This window comes from Microchirus variegatus, assembly GCF_963457635.1.
Source record: "Microchirus variegatus genome assembly, chromosome: 2".
NCBI lineage: Eukaryota > Metazoa > Chordata > Actinopteri > Pleuronectiformes > Soleidae > Microchirus > Microchirus variegatus.
Window position 1 is genome coordinate 40427467 of NC_139803.1, and position 24638 is coordinate 40452104.

At 41.4% G+C, this 24638-nt stretch overlaps 1 protein-coding gene across 1 annotated transcript in view; it reads right to left on the reverse strand.

Moving 5' to 3' along the window:
- adam19a (ADAM metallopeptidase domain 19a) overlaps window positions 1-24638 on the reverse strand; it is a 204457-nt gene that overhangs the window by 21545 nt on the left and 158274 nt on the right. The window contains exons 10-17 of the mRNA XM_083910418.1: window positions 22874-22958; window positions 16694-16836; window positions 16104-16281; window positions 12424-12513; window positions 9717-9912; window positions 7967-8075; window positions 5693-5897; window positions 2302-2379 (exon numbers count right to left, since the gene is read on the reverse strand). Coding sequence (XP_083766544.1) covers window positions 2302-2379; window positions 5693-5897; window positions 7967-8075; window positions 9717-9912; window positions 12424-12513; window positions 16104-16281; window positions 16694-16836; window positions 22874-22958 — 1084 coding nt within the window. The remainder of the gene's footprint in view (window positions 1-2301; window positions 2380-5692; window positions 5898-7966; window positions 8076-9716; window positions 9913-12423; window positions 12514-16103; window positions 16282-16693; window positions 16837-22873; window positions 22959-24638) is intronic.

Here is a 24638-nt window from a genome sequence, read left to right on the forward strand (position 1 = left end):
ACGATACGAGACAATTTGAGATAATACAATACGAGACGAGACGATTCAAGACGAGACGATACAAGACGAGACGATACAAAATGAGACGATACAAAACGAGACAATACAATACGAGGCGAGACGATTCAAGACGAGACGACACAAAACGAGACAATACAATGCGAGACGATTCAAGACAAGACGAGACGATACAAGACGAGACGAGACGATACAAGACGAGACGATACAAAACGAGACGATACAATACGAGACGATTCAAGACGAGACAATACAAAACGAGACGATTCAAGAAGAGACGATACAAAACGAGAGGATTCAAGACGAGACGATACAAAGCGAGACGATACAAGACGAGACGAAACAAGACGAGACGATACAAAACGAGACGATACAAGACGAGACGATACAATACGAGACGATACAAAACGAGACAATACAATACGAGACGAAACGAGAGGATACAAAACGAGACAATACAATATGAAACAATACGAGACACGAAATGAAGCGACACGATACAAAACGAGACGATACAAGGCGAGACGATACAATACGAGACGATAGTGAGACAAGACACGAAACGAAGCAATGCGATACTAGGTGAGGCAATACGATACGAAACGATATATGATACTCGATGATACGATATGAGTCAATTTGAGATAATACAATACGAGAATCTACAAGACGATAAGAGACGCTACAATACGAAACGATACGAAACACGACACGGATTGAAGCGACACAATACGATAAGAAACGAAACAATATGATACTAGATGATACGATACGAGACAATTTGAGATAATACAATACAAGAGCATACGAAACGATACAAGGCGAGACGATACAATACGATACGATAGTGAGACACGACACGAAACGAAGCAATGCAATACGATATGAGACACGATACGAGGCGAGACGCTACAAGACGTTACGATGCGATATGAGACACGATATGAAACAAAACAAAACAATATGATACGAAATGAAACGATACGATACAAGACCATACAATACGAGATGCGATACATGGTCCACGATACCAATAATCAGAGGTGGAAAGTCTCGCGTAGTACTCGCGTTACTGTAATTGAGTTGGTTTTTTGTGTGCTAAAAAATTTGTCATTTGACTTTTACTCAAGTATGTTTTTTTTGGGGGGGAAGTATTGTACTTTTACTACATTTTAAATCACATCCGTTACTATCTTAAGAATACATTTGCAGCTTAAATAAAGTGAAATATAGTGGAGGAAAAGTTGAATTGTACATGAATTGTGTTTGTTTATATTCTGAAGTCACGTTAAATCACGCCAGTTTCTGTGAGATCCCAAATCTGCTCCCTGAAATCGTTTGATTAAAAGTGTGTGGTTACAAAACTTTGTCGTGTCTGTGGTCTAATAAAGTTTAAAAAAGAAATACCTCCTGTGTGTGTGTGTGTGTGTGTGTGTGTGTGTGTGTGTGGACATAAATCTCACCATTTCTCTGACAGGAAACTCTGGTGTTTGTGTTGCTTTGTAAACGTTCGCTCATTATCGGCAAACCAAACTCCAGAGAGAACATCTTCGATTTTTTGGGGGTTGGGGGGGGGGGGTGTTCGGTCTGCCTCATTTGGTGAGTTTGTGTAACTTATGTAAATGTGAACACAGGCTGTCACACAACATCACACTGTTGAACTTACAGACGGAGACGGCAGTGGATCAACAACACCTGTGAGCTGTGACGCAGAAACGTTTCCATCGATGGACTTTGGTGCAGAGGAGTGAGCGCCGGCAACCGAATCACTTTGGCATTATCGTATTTCATTTGACTAATTACCCTTTTGAAAAGGTCAACGCCGGCTCAACGAGCTCCGTCAGAGTCAGAGTGAACTGATCAAACAAACTTCCACCGTCTTGTCTTGGACAAACAAACGTTTAAGCCCCAAACAGCGACTCCAGAGCTCGGGTTACTGTCTCATGAACTATGTATGATTCTTCCCTTTATCTGCCTCGGGCCTCGCTTGTACTGCTCCAATAAATAGTTCATCACTCGACTCGCTCTCGTATTCCAGACGTCTATTTTTCTTTTTTTTTCTCTTTTCTTTCCCCGGCTTTTATCCGCGACAGGCTTTCGGCGACAAGAGCGGCAAAGTGCTACCTTTGCCCAAGGACACAGTGTGACAATGAGATTAGGGGGCTTTACCCAGCAGCTATAGAGAGTCGAGTCTGTCGTGTGATGCTCTGTGCTCTCCTCTGTGTGTGCGTGTGTGTGTTTGTGTGTGTGCGTGTGTGTGTGTGTGCGTGTGTGTGTTTTTACCCCGTTGCCGTGACAGCGTGCGATGCAAGTCTCCAGCTCAGTGAAAGAGGCATTTTGGCACCTGCGGTCTCTGCACACCTGTGGTAACACAAGCAGAATGATCACATACTGCTACAGAGATTACAGCATATACACACACGCGCAAACACACACACACACACACACACGTTGACCAGCATGCATCCCCACTGCCCTCGGGCTTTGGAGCAACATGGCAGCCTGGAGAGCGTCGGTTCGATTCCAAAACCACTGCATTTATATGAAAAAAAAATGGCTTTAAAAACACTTTTACTGAGCTGCTTTTTTACCAAATATGTCAGACTTTCAATGCTACAGTGAGACCGAGGGAGCGTTTGTGTGTATACAGAGGCAGCACACAGGCGGGCGGGGGCTGAAGAAGGAGTCAAACTCCTCAACAACCGGCAGAGTTTGCTTTTAAAACTTGTTCAGGAGTTTGTTTTTTGTTTCCTAGCAAACTGTCACTGTTTCCGCCGTCTTGAGTCGACATAAAACGAGTCACTTCCTGTGTGCAGCGCGGGACTGTCATCTAAACACTGCTACGCTGAGAAACACAGAAAAAAAAAGCTTTAAATTAGCATGTTTGGCTGCCTTTTTACAGTTATATAATATAAGTCTATGCACATTTGTTGGTAGGTGCATTTTTTTTAACAGATTACTTTCATATTCTATTCATCTGAAGGTTATTTTCACAATTGTTTGGGCCATAAAACTGTCAGAAAATGATGATCGGTGTTTTCCAAACCTCATAAAATGTCTCGTTATGTCCACAAACCAACACTTTTTTTTTCAGTTTTCATGATTTCTTTGTCAAACGGAGCGACGAAACCCGAAAATATTCACAAAAATCAGAAATTTTGCTTTAATTATTAAAAAAAAACCCTCTAAAACCACACAATCGATAATCAAAATAGTTGACAATTAGTTTAGTAATTGATTAACAATCGACTAATAACTGCAGCCCTAATTCTTTATTCCTTATACGTAGTAAAAATCTGTTTTAGTGTCACAGATTATCGCCATATTCTCAGCGTTAACGTGCAAATACATGTTAGAGGTCATTTCTTCTTCTGTTTTAAAGCAGGTGGTGACTTCACCTGTCCTGAAACAGTAGAGATAACAGGAAGTAGTCAAACAGTGTCATTTTTCTTGGTGTTAATGGAGGCTTCTCTCGCTTCTGCAGGTCACATTTCCTCATGTTTTTTCTCTCATATTTGAATTTAAATGTAAAAGTCCATCACTGCCTTGATATTGCATCTCCAGCTCTGTTCAGGCAGGGGAATGGAGTTTAGAGTGAGTGAATGTGACAAAAAGAGCGCGGTCAGTGTGATAACAGAGAATCCACGTGGCTGCAGGAGGACGACAGCGTTTCTCTGCCACCTATTTATTACAGATCACTCATGTGGCTCGTATTCAGCACTTTAAAGAAATGGAAGTGAAGAGGATTCAATGTGCTGCAGAGAAATAGAATTTCACTGGTGGAAAAGGAAATGGCATTACTTAGTGTGTGTGTGTGTGTGTGTGTGAATTTAATATATATATATATGTGTGTGTGTATATATATAGGTATAGCTCATGCATAATTCTAAGCTTTTTGTATAAGTTTTGCATACGTCTGACTGTGGATGGATTTATGTTGTTTTATTCTTCATTCAGCCAAGTGAGAGCATCAGAAAATCAAAGTCTCTTTAGTTTTTTACCTTGTTTTTCTCGTTGTTTTTGTCGTTTTCCTCTATATGCAGCTCGGTTCAACGTAATACATGCATTATTAAAACAATTTTTTTTACTTTTCTATTAGCGATCATACCTGGTAGTGTTTGTAGTACCTGCTCTGGCGAGGTTCAAAGAGAGTAGTCATAGTCTGACTATGAGAAATTAGATTTCGCGGAATTAAATCACACTAAACAACGTTCACTACGTTACTGATTTTGAAAAGAGTTGGAGTTAGCACTGGGCACTTGGTTAACGCATGACGCGTTTCCATGACGACTGACTGGAAAAGACGCGTGTGACGTCATGTTTACGCGCCGCAACACCGGACTCCAGGCACTGTTTACCAGTTAGCTCCGTTCGCTGCATTAGCTCCATTTAACGCCGTTAACCGCCGTTAAAGCATTAACATGCCCAGCATTAGTATTAACACAATATTTTGCTTTTCCATTAGCGATCGTACCTGGTACTTTTTTCTAGTACCTGCTCTCGGGAGGTTCAAAGCGAGTAGTCATAGTCTGACTATGAGAAATTAGATTTAGCGGAATTAAATCACACTAAACAAAGTTCGCTATCGTTACTGATCTTGAAAAGACGTGGAGTTAGCGCTGGGCACTAGGTTAACGCATGACGCGTTTCCATGACGACTGACAGGAAAAAGACAAGCGTGACGTCATGTTTACGTGCCGCGACACCGGAGTCCAGGCACCGTTTACCAGTTAGCTCCGTTAGCTGCATTAGCTCATTTTAGCCCCGTTAGCGCGCCTACAGTCGAACTGGAACTGTCCCTTAATGAAACGAAATGAGCAGCGCTACAAATAACCGGCGTACCCGTGTACTGCGTATGTGTGCCTCTGTTTTCAAAGTTTAGCGTTACTGTAGAGACTAATTTTAACAAATCGGGAGTCACGTAAACATGGCGTCACGCGCGTCTTTTTTCGGGTCAGTCGTCATGGAAACGAGCACTACTTGGAGTTCACGCTTAACGACTGTTTTCAGCAGGTTTGTTGATGATATTTTACGTCGGGATCGCAGACGACGCGATTTACATATTCCCACCGCTTCCTGTCGTCTTCCGACGTCACTTCCTGTGTCTCACCTCGTCTTTTTCACGTACGCGAGGTGCTAACCCCCGTCAGAATGTGGCTTAGCGATGGGATATAATAGTCGCAGTAACAAACACAAACAGTTCCAACAGAATGAATCTCCTACTGGAGGATAGAGACACGCGTCCAAACAGAAGGGCAGAATCTCTGCTCCTGGTGTTTGTTTCCTGGCTTTAGAACACAGCTTTAAATCCTTTGTGAGTGAGATGTGTGCTGCATTCAATCTCACTCTCTCTTGTCTCTCTGTGCACAGCTCAGGATGCCAGGCAGAGGTGCTTGTTCTCGGCAGGTGGCCAGAAAACATGTGCTGAGCCAAGTGTTAGTGCTGATCAAAGACCCCGTTAACCTCGCCAACACTCACTGCAGTCAATGAAGGGAAGCTCGGGATCACTGGCTGATTAACTGCACCGTCGAATATTATGTCCTCGTTAAGTCACGTGAAATATTGGACATTTTGGACAATTTCTCACAAGATAAGTTTTTTCAAAACTCTGTGAAGTCGAGTTTACTCGCATCTTTAAAGGGCAGCGTGGTCTGTGTGAATCAGTGTCACTGACCTTTCCCTCTCCACACTTGGTGCCCGTCATGACGAGGCCGGGGTCGGGGAGGTCGCCCTGACCGTCCTGGGTGCTGTAGACGTACGTGCCCCTGCACTTCACCTTGACGCCGTCCGTCTCGATGGTGTTGTCGATGGAAACGGCGTTGGTGCCTTTGGGCTTCTTCGCCGCGCTGTGGCACTGGATCTTACCGCACTTGGCGTCGCTGGAAACGCACAAGCGCACACACACACACACGAAAAAGGAACGTTTATTGCATTAACAAGACACATTTAAAGAGTAAAAGAGCTAAAAAGTAGGGAGAGCTGCTGCAACAGGCTGACACACGGGAGGCGCCATGTTTTTAGTGATTTAAGATTTAAGAGATTCCTTGAATGCATCTTGAAGCTGCTCCTCTAAGTTTGACAGGCTGCAGATGATCCAAAATAATAACATTTACCAGGGTCTTTGAATGCATCTTGAAGCTGCTCCTCTAAGCTTGACAAGCTGCAGATGCCCCAAAATAATCAAATTTACCACGGTCTTTGAATGCATCTTCTAAGCTGCTCCTCTCAGTTTGACAGGCTGCAGATGTCCCAAAAAAATAAAATTTACCAGGGTCTTTGAATGCATCTTCTAAGCTGCTCCTCTCAGTTTGACATGTTGCAGATGTCCCAAAAAAATAAAATTTACCAGGGTCTTTGAATGCATCTTCTTAGCTGCTCCTCTAAGTTTGACAGTCTTTAGATGCCCCCAAAAAAACAACATTTACCAGGGTCTTTGAATGCATCTCCTAAGCTGCTGCTGTGAACCCTGCATTACTTTCACTTGCTCTCATGTGCTGGAGTTAAGAATAATTCAATCAATGCAATAACATTAAAATGACATGAAACACATAAATACATTTCATTCCATATTCTCAAGGCCATATAAACAAAGAAAACAGCAGTTCTGCACCAAACACCGACAGCTCACACTGCGTCAAAAGAACACTTATTTGAATAATATCATTGAATATTTGACTGTACGAGTAAAAACCTAAATCCACTGTGGTCCAGCATGAAATCACTCATACATTTTTTACTAAAATGACATGTAAGGAAATTCCTTGTTTTTACAAAATCTAAGTGGAATTCAAAGTTTTGTTGTCTAAAATGTTTTCTTTTTCACGTTTATCTAAATAATCAGAATCTGTTAGTGAGAGCGGTAAAGTGTTGTAATCAATCATCTTTGAGCAGGATTTGGTTTCTCGGTCCAAAATCCATGAACAGAAACTGAATTGTTATCGGCTTTTTGATTGATACGCCTTCAAAAACTCAGGTCACAGATTATCATCTCAACAGTGAATCTCCTGTCCTGTCTGGAAAATTGAAGTCTTGACCTGGAAATCCGCTGTCAGTGAACAGGAAGCCCTGAAACACCGACCTCTGACCTCAGAGGCCGAGATCCGTCAACAAAAACAACAACAACCAAACGAGTTTAAGTTTGTTAAAGTGTTTGTCGTTTTTTTTTCATAATGAGACTTTGAAAACAAAGTTTCTTAAGTGCCCCCCCCCGCCCTCGCCTCTGTGCTTTTACCACGTAATTACTTCTCTCATCGGATCATTCTTCGTTAGCAGGTGCGACGCTTCATCTACTCCCTCGCACAGGAGTCGCACTCCATTTCTTTGTCAATATCAGCGTTTTTTCTGATTAATATGGAGATTGAAAGTGGTAAATAACTAAACACACACACAAACACACACTGTGGTGTCCTGAGGTAAAGAAGTGCAGAGGATTAGAGGATGATGAGCACATAGCAGCTGCGTGTAGATTATTCACGTCTTAATAAGAGGCAGGCAGTGAATTTACATATCCTCTAATCAGCTCTGTGACTCACTGTGGCCAGAAAACACTCTAATGACTCCTGTGGGACTTCATAATGGATTAGGGCAGCGGTGGCTCATACACGGCAGCCGTCAGCCACCTTAATCCATGAGCTCATTTACATAGCTAAATCGCTAATTTGGCTCCATTAATTAGGCCTGGCGCCGTTCCACGGGAAACAGTCTCGGAGAGAGACCCGAGCCGACGCTGAAAGTCGGGGTTTGGCTGTTGTGATTGAAGTCTCAGTTCAGCTGAAGTGTGCTTGTTAACAGCGGCGGAGATTTAACAAGTGTTCGTATGATTATTCAATGACGACAGAATTGACCTACAGTGATTTTTAAATCCTCTGACCAAAACAAACAAGTATCTAACTTTTCCCCGAGCTACAGCCGGTGTATCTGCGTATAAAGCTTGACGTGACTTCGTTACCTTTTCTCACACTTCATGTAGTTGCCGTGTTCGTCTTTGCCACAGTTCCCGAAAGCGTTTCCCGCCGCGTTGACGTCCTCGAAGCAGGCGTCGTGAGCCGGTCGAGCTCCTGGAAACACAACAGGATCCATCACTTATATGGTCTCTCTTTACTGGTTACGGCTAACGCTAACTGTGTTTGCGACCTCATTTTCAGCCTCCTGTTCAGTGTAAACCGAGATTTTAGGAAACATCAGAGAGCTCTAAACTTCATTCACTACAAGTAGAAGTGGTCACAGTTGAGTAAAACAGGGTTAAATCATTTCATTTACTCCATGGTACTTTCTGCGCCTACCATGGTGACCATGGGTAACAGGGAATAAGGGTTCAATTCTGGAGAGAGAGCCTGAGAAACTACCCACTCCTGACTGGTGGAGGTAGTGATGAAAAATAACAATACAGGACTCGTTCGAGGCTCTGAAATTAGTTAACACTCTTTAAATCCTTTAGCTAGGATCCACTGGAGGGCAAGTCTGGTGCTAGCAGCCGCGGGAAGTCCAGCTCCAATAGCGTATCTTAAAGTTGCTGAGGTTCAAAAGCTCGTAGTTGGATCTCTGGATCGAGCCGTTTACTTAGAGTGTAGGAATAATGGAATCAAAGGTTCTATTTTGTGGGTTTTCGCTCTCTGAATTTGGGGCCACGATTAAGCTAGGGATGGGGCCGATCCGATCCAGTATCGGTATCGGGTTCCGATACGGACGTAATTCACAGATCGGATATTTCTGATCCCACTGTAAATATTTCTGATCCGATACGTCTGTGCTTTAACGTTGTCTGCTGAAATGTCTCCACACGTGATTACCCGACTGCTCTGCTAGCTGGCTGCAAAAAGTGGAATGGACTTCCTGAGCAGAGGCTTGTCTCAATGAGACGCGGAGTAATGACGCATGCCTCAGTTCAGGAAATCCATTCCACAGTTTACAGCCAGCTAGCAGGCGAGCATGATTGACCAGCCGTCACCGGTTTTTAAAACGCCTGCTCGCTGAGGAGAACGGTACTGACAGCTGCATAAAAACAATGAAAATCACACTTATGTTAGCCAGTATATGCCGGCTTTTGGCTGTTGTCACGTGAATTTGGCCGGCTTTAAGCGTCTTAAAGTAGATTATTATATTATATATATATATATATATATTATATATATATATATATATATATATATTATATTATACCCTATTTCTCCTAGTTAACCTAGTTCCCTGGTGTCCTAATGAACATGTCTGTGACATGATTTGGTCAAAATACCTTAAAGATGAAGCACCACAGCAGTTCAATCACCCTGTCAAAACAGGTTTTGAGTGCCTGTCTCTTTAAATGCAAATGAGACACCGGGAACTACGTCAGCGTCACTGTAAATCCTCTGAGGCTGGAAGTTTGTGTAGAACTCTGTGCTGCACTGTGCAGCCAAGAATAAAACACTTCGAAGACTTCCGATCTTCCGGATACTATTGCCCTAGCCTGCACTCTCGTGTTTTTTTGGGTTAGGGTTAAGTTAGGGACGTAACAAAGAATGCAGAAGTCAACATGGCGTTTTTTATCTCCTGTACTTAGACTGAGGCGGACCACAAAAACATGACTGAGTCATCTTTTTTCACACTTTAACTCCTCATAGAGCCTCCAGAGTCCCAAATATAAGGATTAAAATGATTAAAGAGTTGATTTTGCATAATATGACCAGAGGGAAAAACAAAACAAAACTCCTTTTCATTACCGTAGCCCCACAGCTGCAGACACTGCTGCTCGTGGGTCAGGCACATGCCGTTGTAGCAGTAAGCCACGCCGCGCTGACAGGGGGAGCCGTCGAGCAGGTAGACGTTGGCAGGACAGTAAGGCAAGGCCCCGGTGCAGTACTCTGGCAGGTCACAGGCCCCCGCCGGGCCACGACACATGGTACCTGCCTGCTTTAGCTGATGAGGAGACACAGTGAAGGGTTTTCTATTGTAGGAATCAGGTCATTGTTTAATCTCCACTCATGTGTGGATTATGTTGTGGGACATAAGAGAGACTAAAATGTCAATTGTTGAATAAAGTATATTCTGATGCCAAACACAAGCTAGGTTAGCGCACGTTAACGAATGACGTGTTTCCATGACGACTGACCGGGAAAAGAAGCGCGTGACGTCATGTTTACGTGCCGCGACACCGGAGTCCAGGCACTGTTTACCAGTTGCCGCCGTTAGCTGCATTAGCGACGTTAGCGCGCCTTCAGTGGAACTAGAGCGGTCTGTTTATGAAACGAAAAGAGCAGCGCTACAAATAACTAGCGTACATGTGTACTGCGTATGTGTGCCTGTGTTTTTAAAGTTTAGCATTACTTTAGAGACTTATTTTAACAATCGGGAGTCACGTATACATGACGTAACTCGCGCCTTTTCCCGGTCAGTCGTCAAGGAAACGCGGAATGCGTTAACATTGACGCCGTTAATCGCCGCTATCGCGTTAGCACGGCCAGCACTATTATTAAGTTATTTTTGCGCACACACACCAATTAGTGTTTGTGAATTTGACCTATGCATTTAAAACCCAGGATTTAACCCTTTAACATCACAACACTTTTGCGCAATTTGCATGACTGTAATTATGCGACGATTTGTGCTACGGGAACATTTTTAAAGGTTTTTGAAAGCTAAGAAGTTACGCGTCAAAGTTAGTGTGGGGTTAATTGGGTAAATTCACCCGCACTGTTGCAGGACGCCACTGAATCACCACTTGTTTGTTTTTGTTGAGACAAAGACTCAAAAAATGGGTTAGTAAAACCTGATGTTCATGTAAAACTACAGTGTTTTTTGAAAATAAAACGCGTTTTTCTTCATTTTAAACTGTTAAATACACTATTTTAACATGCAGTAAATTGTAAATAACTGCCAGATATTGAAAGTTATTCTGGAAAAAATGGGCAAAAGCACATTTTCTGTCCCTTTTTATGGTTAAAATAAGCCAAAGAAAAGAGTCTAGGATCAGGTGTTAAAGGGTTAAAAGGCCAATTCCTTTCCTTTTGTTCATGGGATGCCTTTAGATGAGTAAATGCTGACTCAAGTACGTGACGGATACGTAGACTGAAAACACTTCGACATTCACCTTTAATGGAGAAGTCTTGAGTCATTTAATTCACGTTAAAATGTCGAACTTTATAAGCAGCATCACGAGCGTCGGCCGATCAAATCACGTTTATGAGTTCGGCTCAAACTCCACACGACCCAAATAAAAGTTGTTGTGTTTTTTATTGCAGTAACATTAGCGAGTCTTGTCACATAGTTGAATGTGTCTTTTTTCTTTCCCCCAGTAAGAATCTGGTTGTTAAATCCAGGTTTTTAACCAAACAGAATGTTTCACAACATGAGATTAAAGTCAAAGGACAGATGCTTTTATCGAGACAGGTGGTGAAGAATCACGCGAAGACGTGAACGTTGTCGGTCGGTTAACTCCGACATGAGCGGTCACATGTTGTGTTTTAATCACAGTATTCGTAAGTGTATCAAGTGTTTGATACAGATTATGTATTCACTATTTTCTCGAGACGTCCGACCGAGCGACGCAGCAGATTTTTGGAGCCGTCGCACGACTTTAAGGCGTCTTTAAAGCGACCGTCGCCGTCTTGTTTTGCATTCAAAAGAACTGTCTGTTTAAATGCTGCGCTCCATTAACTTCTCTCTCTCAGACTGTGTCGTCTGCTGTGTGCAGGTGGTTAAACAGAAGCTCATGTTGTTCACCAAAAAGCAAAGTTTGTGGTGCAAAGAAAACCCTTAAAAGTAGATAAAACAGAAGCGTCCGTGCAGCTGCAGTGAACACTGATAAACTATGGTTTTGTTTATATATAATAAATGTAATAAAAGCGTCTCTTAAATGCAGGGGATTTGGTCAAAATGAGAGCCTTCTTTTCGCCGTTTGAACCGCGTTTTATCTCGACAACTAACAGACGCACAACTATGTTAAAAACGTGAGAGAAAGAGGAAAAAATGACACGGTCTGTAAAGCAAAATGAAAAAAAAAATATATTGAAAGATAAACAATATTGTGCTGGGAGTCGCAGCAGCTCCTCTTGTGTGGAGAGAGTGTTACACTTATTACCATCCTCTCTGTTTGCCTGTGCTGTCAGACTGTGTGTGTGTGTGTATGTGTGTGTGTGTGTGCGCGCTACAATGGCCTGTCAGGATTTGCATTTCAACAGCTCAGATGAGAGCAGAGATGAAAAGTGTCGGTGCGGCGTGAAGACGGCGTGTCCTGCTGTGATGGGAGCTGACACGCTGTGGGTACAGTATGTCAACACGCTGACACCATGACTGACAGTCGACTAATGATACTGAGATAGTAGCGGCGCGCGCCAGTTCAGCCGCACTCCCACGGCACTCTGCCTCCGCGTGTGTGCGAGTGTGTGGTAAACATATGTGTGTGTGTGTGTGTGTGTGTGTGTGTCTTACTTTGCAGCCCTCGCAGCACACACCGTGGGCACACTGAGCCTCCGCCTTCAAGGTGCAATTATTGGCATTGCAGCAGTCATTGGTGCATTCCTGTAACACACAACACTCCGTTATTAGTTCTCAAAGTGTTTAAACTTACACACACACACACACGCAGACACACAGACACACACACACACACACACACACACACACACACACACAGAGAGAGGAACTCTTCCACTCATTAAGAACCAAAACATTATCATACAGCAGCACACTCTCCCGTTTCCCTGTCGCTGCCGAGACACTTTTTAAAAACTTTTCTTTTTATACAGGTTTTTAGTCTGTATTTATAATATACTTACTTATATTTACTTATATAACACACTAATCTTAACTTAACCTTACCACAATTCAAACCCGAGCCCTCAATTTAATATTCTGCTGCATGTGTATATGTTTACATACATATATATGCATGTATATACACATACATGTATATATACACACATATGTATATATATACACACACACATATTTGTATATATACACACACATATACACATATATGTATATGTTTACATATATGATATATGTATACAAATATATGTTTATTTATACTGTATATATACATATATATACATACATACATACACATATGTATATACATATATACATTCATAATATATCTGATGTATATATATATATATTTATATAAACATATACATATACACAAATATATAGACACATATACATATATGCATACATATATATATACACACATACACATACATATATATACAAATATATATACATACACGAATATATATATATATATATACACACACATACATATATATACAAATATATATACATACACGAATATATATATATATATATATAGATATATATATATATCTATCTATATATATACACACACATACTCAGACACACACTATAGCCCAACATCGAGCAGCTCCACTTTCTAAGTAAAGTTTCCCACTTTTTTAATGAGCTGTGAAGGAGGCGCAAAAGTGTTGCTAAGTCCATGAGTAACAGTTACAAAGAGAAAGTCAATTATGAATGTTAATAAACCACGGAGCATATATATATATATATATATATATATATATATATATATATATATATATATATATATATATATATATATATATATATATATATACATATACATATACATATATATATATATATATATATATATATATATACATATATATATATATATATATATATAAAACAATACGTCAGCATTATGAATGTTAACAGACCATTGATAAAAGGAGATTAAACTTGGAGACAATGTGAGACGATCACTGACAACAGGGACATTTAGACACTTAACAAACGTCCCAGCACATCATAACAATTGATCTTTATGTAAAGACGAGGGAGTCTTTACATAAAAAGTCACACACACACATCAATCTGTGCTGCCTGCGTCATGCAGAGAACATCTCCCCTCATCAGAACAGCCTCCTACGAACCTTGTTTAAGGTCAAAAACCAACACGGCTTTTGAATATTTTGAATAAAAGCCAATTATTCAGGCAGGAGAGAGAGAGAGAGGGGGATTATGGGTGAAGCTCAAAAACAACAACAAACAGCTCCGTGTTTGTAGACTCGCCAGTTTGCTTAAACCCTAAAAGTAAAAGAAGAATAACAGTAATCTCTCCGTGACTGTAGTGTTCAAACATGAAAAGTACTGTTTGACTGTTTTCAAAAGGCATTTATTACCGTGTCATTTATGACGCCACAGCACATGTTTGTTGTGTGTGTCATTAGTCTTTTTGTCTAACCGGGTGAGACCATTAGGAACGGGGGTGCATAGCTGAGGTAAGGTGGCGCGTCAGCAGCTCGTGTCGGACTGTCAGCTCCACGCTCTGAGTTGCGAGTCATAACAAACGGCGACCGCCGACGCCGTCAGATACCAATTTTCTCGCTCTGTTTTCAATTTGCTCCGCTTGAACCAAAGCAGGTTTGCTTAACCTGTGAGGGTTTGCTGAGCACAAAAGAATAGAGAGGGGGGAACTTTCAGAGAGTCTTTGGACTGTGTCAAAGAGATGAGACTGCAGTGACGCAGTCCCCTCTGTGACATCCACACAGAGCAGAGACACGAGATTTGTTTTTCAACGCACTTTGGTTCAGATACGGCAACTTTCTTTTTTGGGCAGCGATGTGAGTTTAGCATCGCTGCGCATCAGCGAGATTAAAGGTTAAAGGTGCAGTACGGGTGCTTTTCCACCACACAGCTCCAGCACGACTCTACTGTTTTTGCTTTTCCATAAGCGATTATACCTGGTGCTTAATTTTAGTACCTGCTCTGACGAGGTTCCAAGCTAGCCGAGCTACTAGCGCGACTACTTGCCTCGGCGAGGCTCAGATATTTTTGCTTTTTTATTAGCGATAGTACCTGGTACTTTTTTTAGTACCTGCTCTGGCAAGGTTCTAAGCTAGCTGAGCAAATCCTAAAATGTGACGTGGACAGACTGCCATTGAGATGAGCGCGACTTCCAACTAGCCCAACCCGACCGGGAAATATCGGTCCGACCCGGCTCGAGTAGAGAATCCAAACTCTGCGTCCAACACAAGAATCAAACCGGAAAATGCAGAATCTGATCAGTCAAAAATTAGTGCTGGGCGCGTTAATGGTGGTTAACGTACGTAATGACGTGTTTCCATAACAACTGACAAGAAAAAGACGCATGTGACGTCACGTTTATGTGACTCCCGATTGTTAAAATTAGTCTGTAAAGTAACGCTAAACTTTAAAAACAGAGGCACACCTACGCAGTACATAGGTACGCTGGCTATTTGTAGCGTTGCACTTTTCGTTTAATAAACAGACCGTTTCAATTTGGCTGAAGGCGTGCTAACGGTGCTAAAAGAGCTAACGCAGCTAACGGGGCTAACTCTGGTGCCGGCACGTAAACATGACGTCACGCGGTCAGTCATCATGGAAACGCATCTTGCATTAACGTTGACGCCATTAACACTGTTAACTGCCGCTAACATGTTATCATGCCCAGCACTAGCGAGTATATCTGGTGCTTTTTTTAGTACCTGCTCGGGCTAGGTTCCACGCTAGCTGAGCCAATCGTAAAATGTGACGTTGACAGACTTCTGATGGTCGGACTACTGATTGGTCAGAGAGTGTCGTCACTGGAAGAGTCATGAACGCGATGTCCGACACAAGACTGAATAATGCGGAATTGCAGATCAGTTAAAAAGACTTAAAAATCGCAAAAAACATGCGCTAATATCCAACATTTAGCATAGGTAAATGTCTAAAATCTCAATATTTAACAGAGGAGTCTGGTATATGTGGAGTTTTTGCATGTTCTCCCGGTGTCTGCGTGGATTTCCACCCACCATCGAAAACCCCGGTGAGCGACCTGACCGACACAGTCCATTGCGGCGGTTTCTGATTAACCCTCCACCAGACCTCCAAATTTGAAATAGTGCCGTCTTTCTCTTCATTGCCCTCAGTCTATTCTCACACAGTTCAGAGTCGACGTCTTAGTTGAGACAAATGCCTTCTATTGTCGTCCGTTGTCCTGTTCGATGTCACCGTGTGTCGAAAAACGCAAGCCTGATCCGGGACTTTACCAATCCAAATTGGACCGTACCATGATGGAAACGCACTCAAAAGATGCTCATGTTCTGACATTTACTCACGTCTGGCTCCCCGCAGTCGCACTCCTCTCCGTCCTCCACAAAGCCGTTGCCGCACTTCTTGCCCCCGACCAGGTCCTTCATGTTGGGCATGTTGTAGAGACACATGCCCCCTCCTTTCTGGAAGTAGCTGTCCAGATCGCGTTTACTGCAGCGGCTGAAGACTCGAGGGAACGGATGCCTGGGACACAGAATACATTACACAGATTATTCCTTTTCTTGTTTGCACGAGAACAAATAGTTTTCTCCCTGAGAGAAACGGCGCTATTGTAGGAGCACGCTCAGGATTTCCGTTCTGCTTTTGTGTCATCCTAATGAAGCTAATATGAAGGACGGCATGCGAATTACGCCATAAATGAGAAACGCTGATTAAAAGTCTTTAATGATCCGAGTTAACCAGAACAAATGTCTTTGTTTTTACATCCCGGTAAAATCAACAATCTCCCGTGACAAGTGTTCAGGCAGCGACATTAATATGTAATTTGTTTTTGCTTTGTGGCTGATGAAATTGTTATTCATCCGTTAGCAACAACATCTCCGAGCGCGAGCAGCAGCTTTGTGTGCAGACTCCTGACACGACGCCTGAGGCTCACCCGGTGGCTGCAGCCATCACGCAGCCTCCCTGCTCCGCCGTGGCCTCCACGCAGCAGCCGTCGTGGTCGTGGCTCATCCCGAAGTTGTGGCCGATCTCGTGGGCCATCGTGGCCGCGGCACCGATGGGCAGATCAGAGTGGTCCTGGGAGACGACGAGAGAGGAGAAAAACCACTGATGATCATAGGTGTGGTTGTGTGAATACATTAAACCTGAAGTGAAGACCATGGAGAGCAAAAGCAGAGTTTCTCCTCTTCACACATTATATATATGCTAGAACACGTGTCAAACTCAAGGCCCGGGGGCCAGATGTGGCCTGCGAGTGATTATTTGGTCTTAAAAATCTGTGTTAAAGTAGGTATATGCTGCTTTAAGACATGCGTTGACCATAAACTACATTTCCCACAATGCACGGCGATTGCGTGACCCGCAAAGTGACGGCACCACCACTAGATCAATCACAGTGTACCGTTGTGAATCATGCGATGAGTGAAATTGAATAAGTAATAAATACAGAAAGTTATTTTGCAATATTTTACGGAGTAGTTACCTTTATTTTAAATTACATTTGGTTACATTTAGTTACATTTATTCTGTATGACAGTTTCATCTGGCCCTTTGAAGGTAACAATTATGCTGATGTGGCTATGGAGTGGACTATGGAGAAAAGACTGAAACAGTCTCTCTAAACTCCTCCTAATTCACTGCAACGATATAAAAACTGTTATTGAACTTTATCAGCAGCTTACAAAATATGGTGCCAATAAGGGGGGGCTTTTATTCTGAAAATTAAAGCATTGTGGAAGTGGTTAGCGCAGAATTGTAGCTCAACCAACTCTGTGTTTGCCGTTAAAATGCGAACAAAATGGTGAGAATTAGTGTTTTAGTTAATATTGAGACACTGAACACTGAGCTGATTTGGTCCCCACTACAGTAGAAATGTATGTATATGTGTGTTGCGTATAAAATAAAAAAATATAAAAGTTGGACGTCGTGTTTTAGTAACATGTCTTTGTCTTGACAACGTGTTCTCATCTCAATGCAAAAAAAAAACACAAAACAGTTTCTAAAGATGAGGAAATAAAGTCGAAAAGAAGAACAGACTCCTGCTGTGAGGCTGCAGTACCACTGACAGAGATAGAGGGGGCGACAGAGAGCAGGACTGTAGATAAACAAGCTCTGTGTTTGTTGTTAAAACTGCAAACAAAATGGTGTTTTAGTTATAGCTATTGTGAACAAACACTGAGCTGCTTTGGTCCCCACTAAAAGTAGTGGGGCTGCAGTACCAGCTACAGAGATAGAGGGCGACAGAGCAGCTCAACTAGCTCAGTGTTTGCTGTTAAAACTAGTGTCGTCAGTCAAATGTGTTATTGTTGGCGTTAACCCATTTTAACGGCGTCAATTATTTTTAATCGCGCGATTAACGCTCTTTTTGGCCGAGTTTTTTTTCACATGCCGTTGTCTCAACTAGTAACATTAGAACAACAACACCACCACAGCGGATCTAGCTAGACCGGAAACAAAACAACAGACAAGCTGTGCGAGCCGGTCAAAGAGTAGTCGGTTTGCGTAAGTATAGAGTAAATGTTACGTTTTGAGTGGATGGCGAGCGCTGTGCGCTTCTCTGCTAGCTCGGATTAGCTTGTTTTACGGTAACAACACATTAAACCACGGGACTTCGTCTGCGTTGAAGAACGGCTCTTTATTAGCATTATCTATGTTGATAAGAGCATTAAAATGGGGGAAAATAATGGTACAAAAAGAAATCAAGGGACATTTAGAATCGATAAAAATGTGCGATTAATTGCGATTAAATATTTTAATCGTTTGACAGCGCTAGTTAAAACCCAAGTTGATTTTGGTCCCCACTAAAGTAGAAATGTCTGCGTGTGTGTGTCTCAGAGCAATTTTCCCCCCCAAAATTAGCAACTTTTTCAACTTTTTCGGCGAGGTGGTCAACGGTAACACATTTTTTATGTTAGTTTTTTGGTGACATTTCTATCACTTTATTTGGACTTTAAACCTCCGGGTTGGATTAACATTTAGTGAATGTGTCAGCGAGCTCTGTGCTCTGGCCCCAGGACAAGACTGAGCTCTCTCTGCTCCGACTTATGCAAACTGCATAAAATGTGAATATGTTACACTGCAGCGTAACCACACAGGTAACGTGGAAATTTGTGTGTGTGTGTGTGTGTGTGGGTTCTGTGGTTTCGGCCACAGGGCATTTGGATTCCACAGGCCGCCTCTGCCCACAGGAGAGCTGACAGCCTATTAGAGGCAAATCAAGCATGGAAAAGCTATCAATCTCTCCGTCTGCAGCCATTCACTCCACCGCTGTGATGTATATGAAGCCGCGCAGAATACACGGGCTGAATAATACAACAGAGTGGGTGTTTTAAAGCTGCGGGAAACCAACCGAGATATAAATGTTAACACCCTAAACTTTTCTTTCCAGTGGTAAATGCGCCAGATATATAAAAAAAAAAAACAAAGCCATTCAAAAAACCAGAGTGGATTTAAATCAAAAACTAAACTCTTTTAAGGAGGCGTGTATAAATGTATTTCAGGCAATTTAAGTTCCTGCCATGCTGTGCTGACTTTGATATAACCTGTGACTGGTGCTGATGGTGCGTTCAGGTGCACCGGTGCTGTGGAACCTGTTTCCTGAGTTGTTAATGTATTGTATTGTACTAGCTCTGGTGTGTTCGTGTGCTCGGAGTTCAGGATTTGGACTCTATAAAATGAAATGTTGGTCTGAAAGATTGTTTTCTCTTGATTTATTTATCATTTTTTAAAAGATAAAAATGCAGTTTCAAGCTAGCTTGTGTGTTTGTCACAGATGTTAGCTGGCAAGCTAGGTAACAGATAGATAGATAGATAGATAGATAGATAGATAGATAGATAGATAGATAGATAGATAGATAGATAGATAGATAGATAGAGACAGACAGACAAGCAGATAGCTAGATAGATTCAATCAACAAGCTAGCTTGCGTTTGTAACAGAAGTTAGCTAGCAAGCTAGGTAACAGATAGCTACATAGCAAGATAGATAGACAGACAGACGGACCGATTCAATCAACAGGCTAGCTTGTGCGTTTGTAACAGGTTGGCTAGCAAGCTAGGTACTAGATAGATAGATAGATAGATAGATAGATAGATAGATAGATAGATAGATAGATAGATAGATAGATAGATAGATAGATAGATATAAGCAGACAGCTAGATAGATTCAATCAACAAGCTAGCTTGTGTTTGTAACAGAAGTTAACTAGCAAGCTAGGTAACAGAGATAGATAGATAGATAGATAGATAGATAGATAGATAGATAGATAGATAGATAGATAGATAGATAGATAGATAGATAGATAGATAGATAGATAGATAGATAGATAGAGATAAGCAGACAGCTAGATAGATTCAATCAACAAGCTAGCTTGTGTTTGTAACAGAAGTTAACTAGCAAGCTAGGTAACAGAGATAGATAGATAGATAGATAGATAGATAGATAGATAGATAGATAGATAGATAGATAGATAGATAGATAGATAGATAGATAGATAGATAGATAGATAGATAGATAGATATTATAATTGTGACAATGAAAATAAAATTATTATAAAATAGTGTTACTGGCCACATTTCATTGTCAGTAACAGTAACGGCTTTGTAACGATTGAAACTAGTCAATTAGATTACTTAATTATTTATTCTCTTTATTTATTTATAATTTTTTAAAGATAAAAATCCAGTTTAATCAAAACACTCTCTTTCTTCTGCCTTCTTCTTATTTTGTGAGTATGACAATGATGTCACAATTCGGGCAAAGCTCTACCAAAAAGGATTTATGGCTCTGATTTGAGGTGACATTCACAGTATTTTCTCTGTCACAGAAACTTGCTCATTTGTGTAAAAGGGGTTGTGGAAAGTTCTTGAAACAAGGTGAATGAAATGTGTTCCATCTGCACAGGCTTTGTGTGAGTTTTTAAGCACATTTAGTTTTGTACTTTTGAAAAGCATAAGTGGACTTTCGGTTGTTTTGTTGAATTCCAGCCTTAGACTAAGACTTAGCCCTGCAGTTCCCTCTGATAAAGAATAAAAGTAATATAAAGTAATTGGCAATATAAGTCTTCATTTTGTATCTAATAAAAGACAGTTATGCAGTTGCTCTGTTAATTACAAACTGCTGGATTATATGAGTTGGAATAGTAGCAGCTGTATTTCAACAATAAAGGTGTCACATTCCAATAATGAAGCACTAATATGGAAAGTCACGATATTAAGAGTTAGAATTGGTTATTTACTACATTATAACACAATTACACTATAATATGTTTAATATAAAATGTATTACGGGATGAATCGGGATCCGTCTCGTCTCTCTTGAATTAAAGAGACCGGACTGATAACTGGAATAATCCATCACTTAACATTTAAAAGATAGAAACTCTGACGGACACTCTGAGACTCATTTCATTATAGATCAAATCTCAGTCTCCACTTTCGTCAGCTTTCACCTTCTTTGCCGTCTAATGCAGCAGAAAGTTGCCGCAGACCTCCGCGGTGCAGGTGTGAAATCAAATCAAACGCCACCAAATTAGACACGGTTGAGATAAAGGTCACTTTGTGTTATGCAGCGTTGGACGGACACGACTCTGGGAAACTTTATTGTAAGCTACATAGAGACGTTTTTTTAAAGTTTGATCATCTGAAACAAATGTTAAATAATCATAACTACAGTGTAATTAGTAACACTTTGATTTAAAATCAAACACTCACTTTAGATCGATGAGGACTGTGGGTTTGTGTGGTGCTGACATTTTTGAAATCTGTCTTATAGATTTCCACATTCGGATATTTGAATTTCTGAACTACTGGAACTGCAGAGTAGGCAGATGTCTCCGAACTCTGGATGAATGAAACCAAAACTGTGGCGGAATCCTAAATCCATATTAATCCGTAGCGCTGATGAATATCACGGCCAGAATATTAATGAAACCAAAGCTTTGGAGAAACACCGTTGACGTTGGTCGAGGCTGTCGCTGGATTTGCAGCTAATGCGCGATTACGTCCAACTTTCCTGAAGTATAACTCGAAAACAAACAGCACAAGCTGGTACAATAATAAATAAATATATTTGATGCTAATCTCTGTAGACGTAGATTAACAGACACTCAAGATAGACAGACAGATAGATAGATAGATAGATAGATAGATAGATAGATAGATAGATAGATAGATAGATAGATAGATAGATAGATAGATAGATAGATAGATAGATTCAATCGACAAGGTAGCTTGTGTGTTTGTAACAGACATTAGCTAGCAAGCTAGGTAACAGACGGACAGACAGACAGACAGACAGACAGACAGACAGACAGACAGACAGATAGACAGATAGACAGATAGATAGATAGATAGATAGATAGATAGATGAAGAGAGACAGACGGATAGATACAATCAACAAGCTAGCTTGTGTGTTTATAACAAAAGATAGCTAGCAAGCTAGGTAACAGATAGATAGATAGATAGATAGATAGATAGATAGATAGATAGATAGATAGATAGATAGATAGATAGATAGATAGATAGATAGATAGATAGATAGATAGATAGATAGATAGATAGATAGATAGATAGATAGATAGATAGATAGAACAAGCTAGCTAACCCTAACCCAAGTTAGCTTGTGTGTTTGTAACAGAAGTTAGCTAGCAAGCTAGGTAATAGATAGACAGACAAAGAGAGACAGACAGATAGATTCAATCAACAAGCTAGCTTCTGCTTTTATAACAAAAGCTAGCTAGCAAGCTAGGTAACAGATAGATAGATAGATAGATAGATAGATAGATAGATAGATAGATAGATAGATAGATAGATAGATAGATAGATAGATAGATAGATAGATAGATAGATAGATAGATAGATACAATCAATCAGCTTGTGCGTTTGTAACAGACGTTAGCTAGCGAGCTAGGTAACAGATAGATAGGATAACAATGGTAACTAGTTAATTAGTAAGATTACTTATTTAGTTTGTAACTTATTTTTGTCACTGTAAACCACCGAATAAAATGTGGTGAAAAGTTTGAGGAGTAAAAGTTCACTTATACTTGAAAAGAAGAAAAAAGCACAGTGAGATGGTGCAAAGAAAAGGGAAGATAAATGTCTTCCTACGTACCACGTTGATGCCACCGGAGTTCTCCAGGCTGCACATGCCCTCCAGTGGTGCCATTCCAATAGTTGTCCCCTTGAAAATCACACCACTACAGCACACAGACACAGACACACACACACACATAGTGAAAAATCATTAACCATAATCTCCTCCCTGTTCACTTACAGCTTCACAGTGGATGCACATTGATTGCAGATGCCAGCAGCAGCACAGGCACGATAAAGCCTTTTCAGACTCGGGCGATGTGGACGCGAGCGCGTTCGCGGAAACCTCCATCCAACACCTCGTGTTACTCGTCAGCGGCGCTTGTCACTTAGCATCCAAATAACAAAATCAACACAAAAACAGGCCCTGCGGTATCAGCACAGCTAATGGAGCAAGAGCGAGAGGGGCCAATTAACGGCTTGTGGGTAAAAATGTGTGTGTTGAGCTGCGATGCTGCTTCTGGCGCCGCACGCTGAGCTGTTCGGTGCAATTACAGCAAGATTTTTTTTTTTTTTTTGCTTAATAAAATCCCTATTTAACTAATCATTTGTCAATTTGCACATATGAATACTAGGCAGCGAAAACGGTGTGACCCAAAGCTGCGGCTGTTCACGTCATTAGAGCCACACAGAGGCGCTAATGATGCCAGAGACGCCGATGAACTGTGCGTGTGTGTGGGAGGAGATTCAACTAATCAGCTTTGGTATTATTAGCGGGGGACGCGCTAATGATTGCAGTACGAATACCCACGCGTCGACATCAGGAGGGCAGAGATTTTTCACATTTTCTCACTTAGAAAGAAAAACTACAGCAGTTTGTGTCCTTGATTGGCTTCTGCCTATGGTGCAGTCAGTGTGACACCTTAAGAAAGCTCAGGATTTTCTGTAAACCGCCTTAAAAATGACAAAGAATGACTTTTACACGAAAGTAAATGCTGCACTTTAAATGTTCTGTTTTTGATTTAAAAAAGATAAGTTTTTCCACCAATATTGGCGCCAATATTTGCTTTCTGTGTAACTGAATCATTAGAATCAGTTCATTAAAAACATTAGTTCAGTACTTGACTGCACGACCGCAGCACAGACGCCGTCTGACACAGTCACTGAACTGTAATACCAACGGAACGGGTTGAGATTCGGGCTAAATACACCAGACTGCTCTGTCAAATATTGAGATTTTAGACAATATAATGTAAAAGTGTAAATGTGTAAGTACCTCATACAATGGCACTACAGAAAAACCCAAACGTGAAGTTCAAGTAAAGGTGAAAATGAAGTCGCTGCAAATTAAGTCTCTCTCTTTCTTAGGGTGCTTTCACACGTACAGCATTTGGTGCTCACCAAACGTGTTTGGTCCATTGATTTGGTTTGTTTGCGTAGGTGTGAATGTAGTCGGTACTTTGGTGTGCACCAAATCAACCAGAAACCGTATTCAGCGAGCCAGCGATCAGCTAACGGAGCTAACTGGTAAACGGTGCCTGGACTCCGGTGTCACGGCACGTAAACATGACGTCACGCGCGTCTTTCTCCGGTCAGTCGCCATGGAAACGCATCGTGCGTTAACCCAGTGCCCAGTACTAATTTTCACAAATTTTCCAACTGTTTGTCTCACTTTACTCGTGCAATGTTGCTGTTGCCCACCTGTCTCGACCATAAACTGTATATAAAAATGGATACAGCCCTTTGGTGTGCACCAAATCAACCAGATATCGGATAAAGAGGTCCGAAACCTGCGACCGCTTTATGCCCTACTTCGGTACGGTTCCTCTGGTGTGAAAGCAACC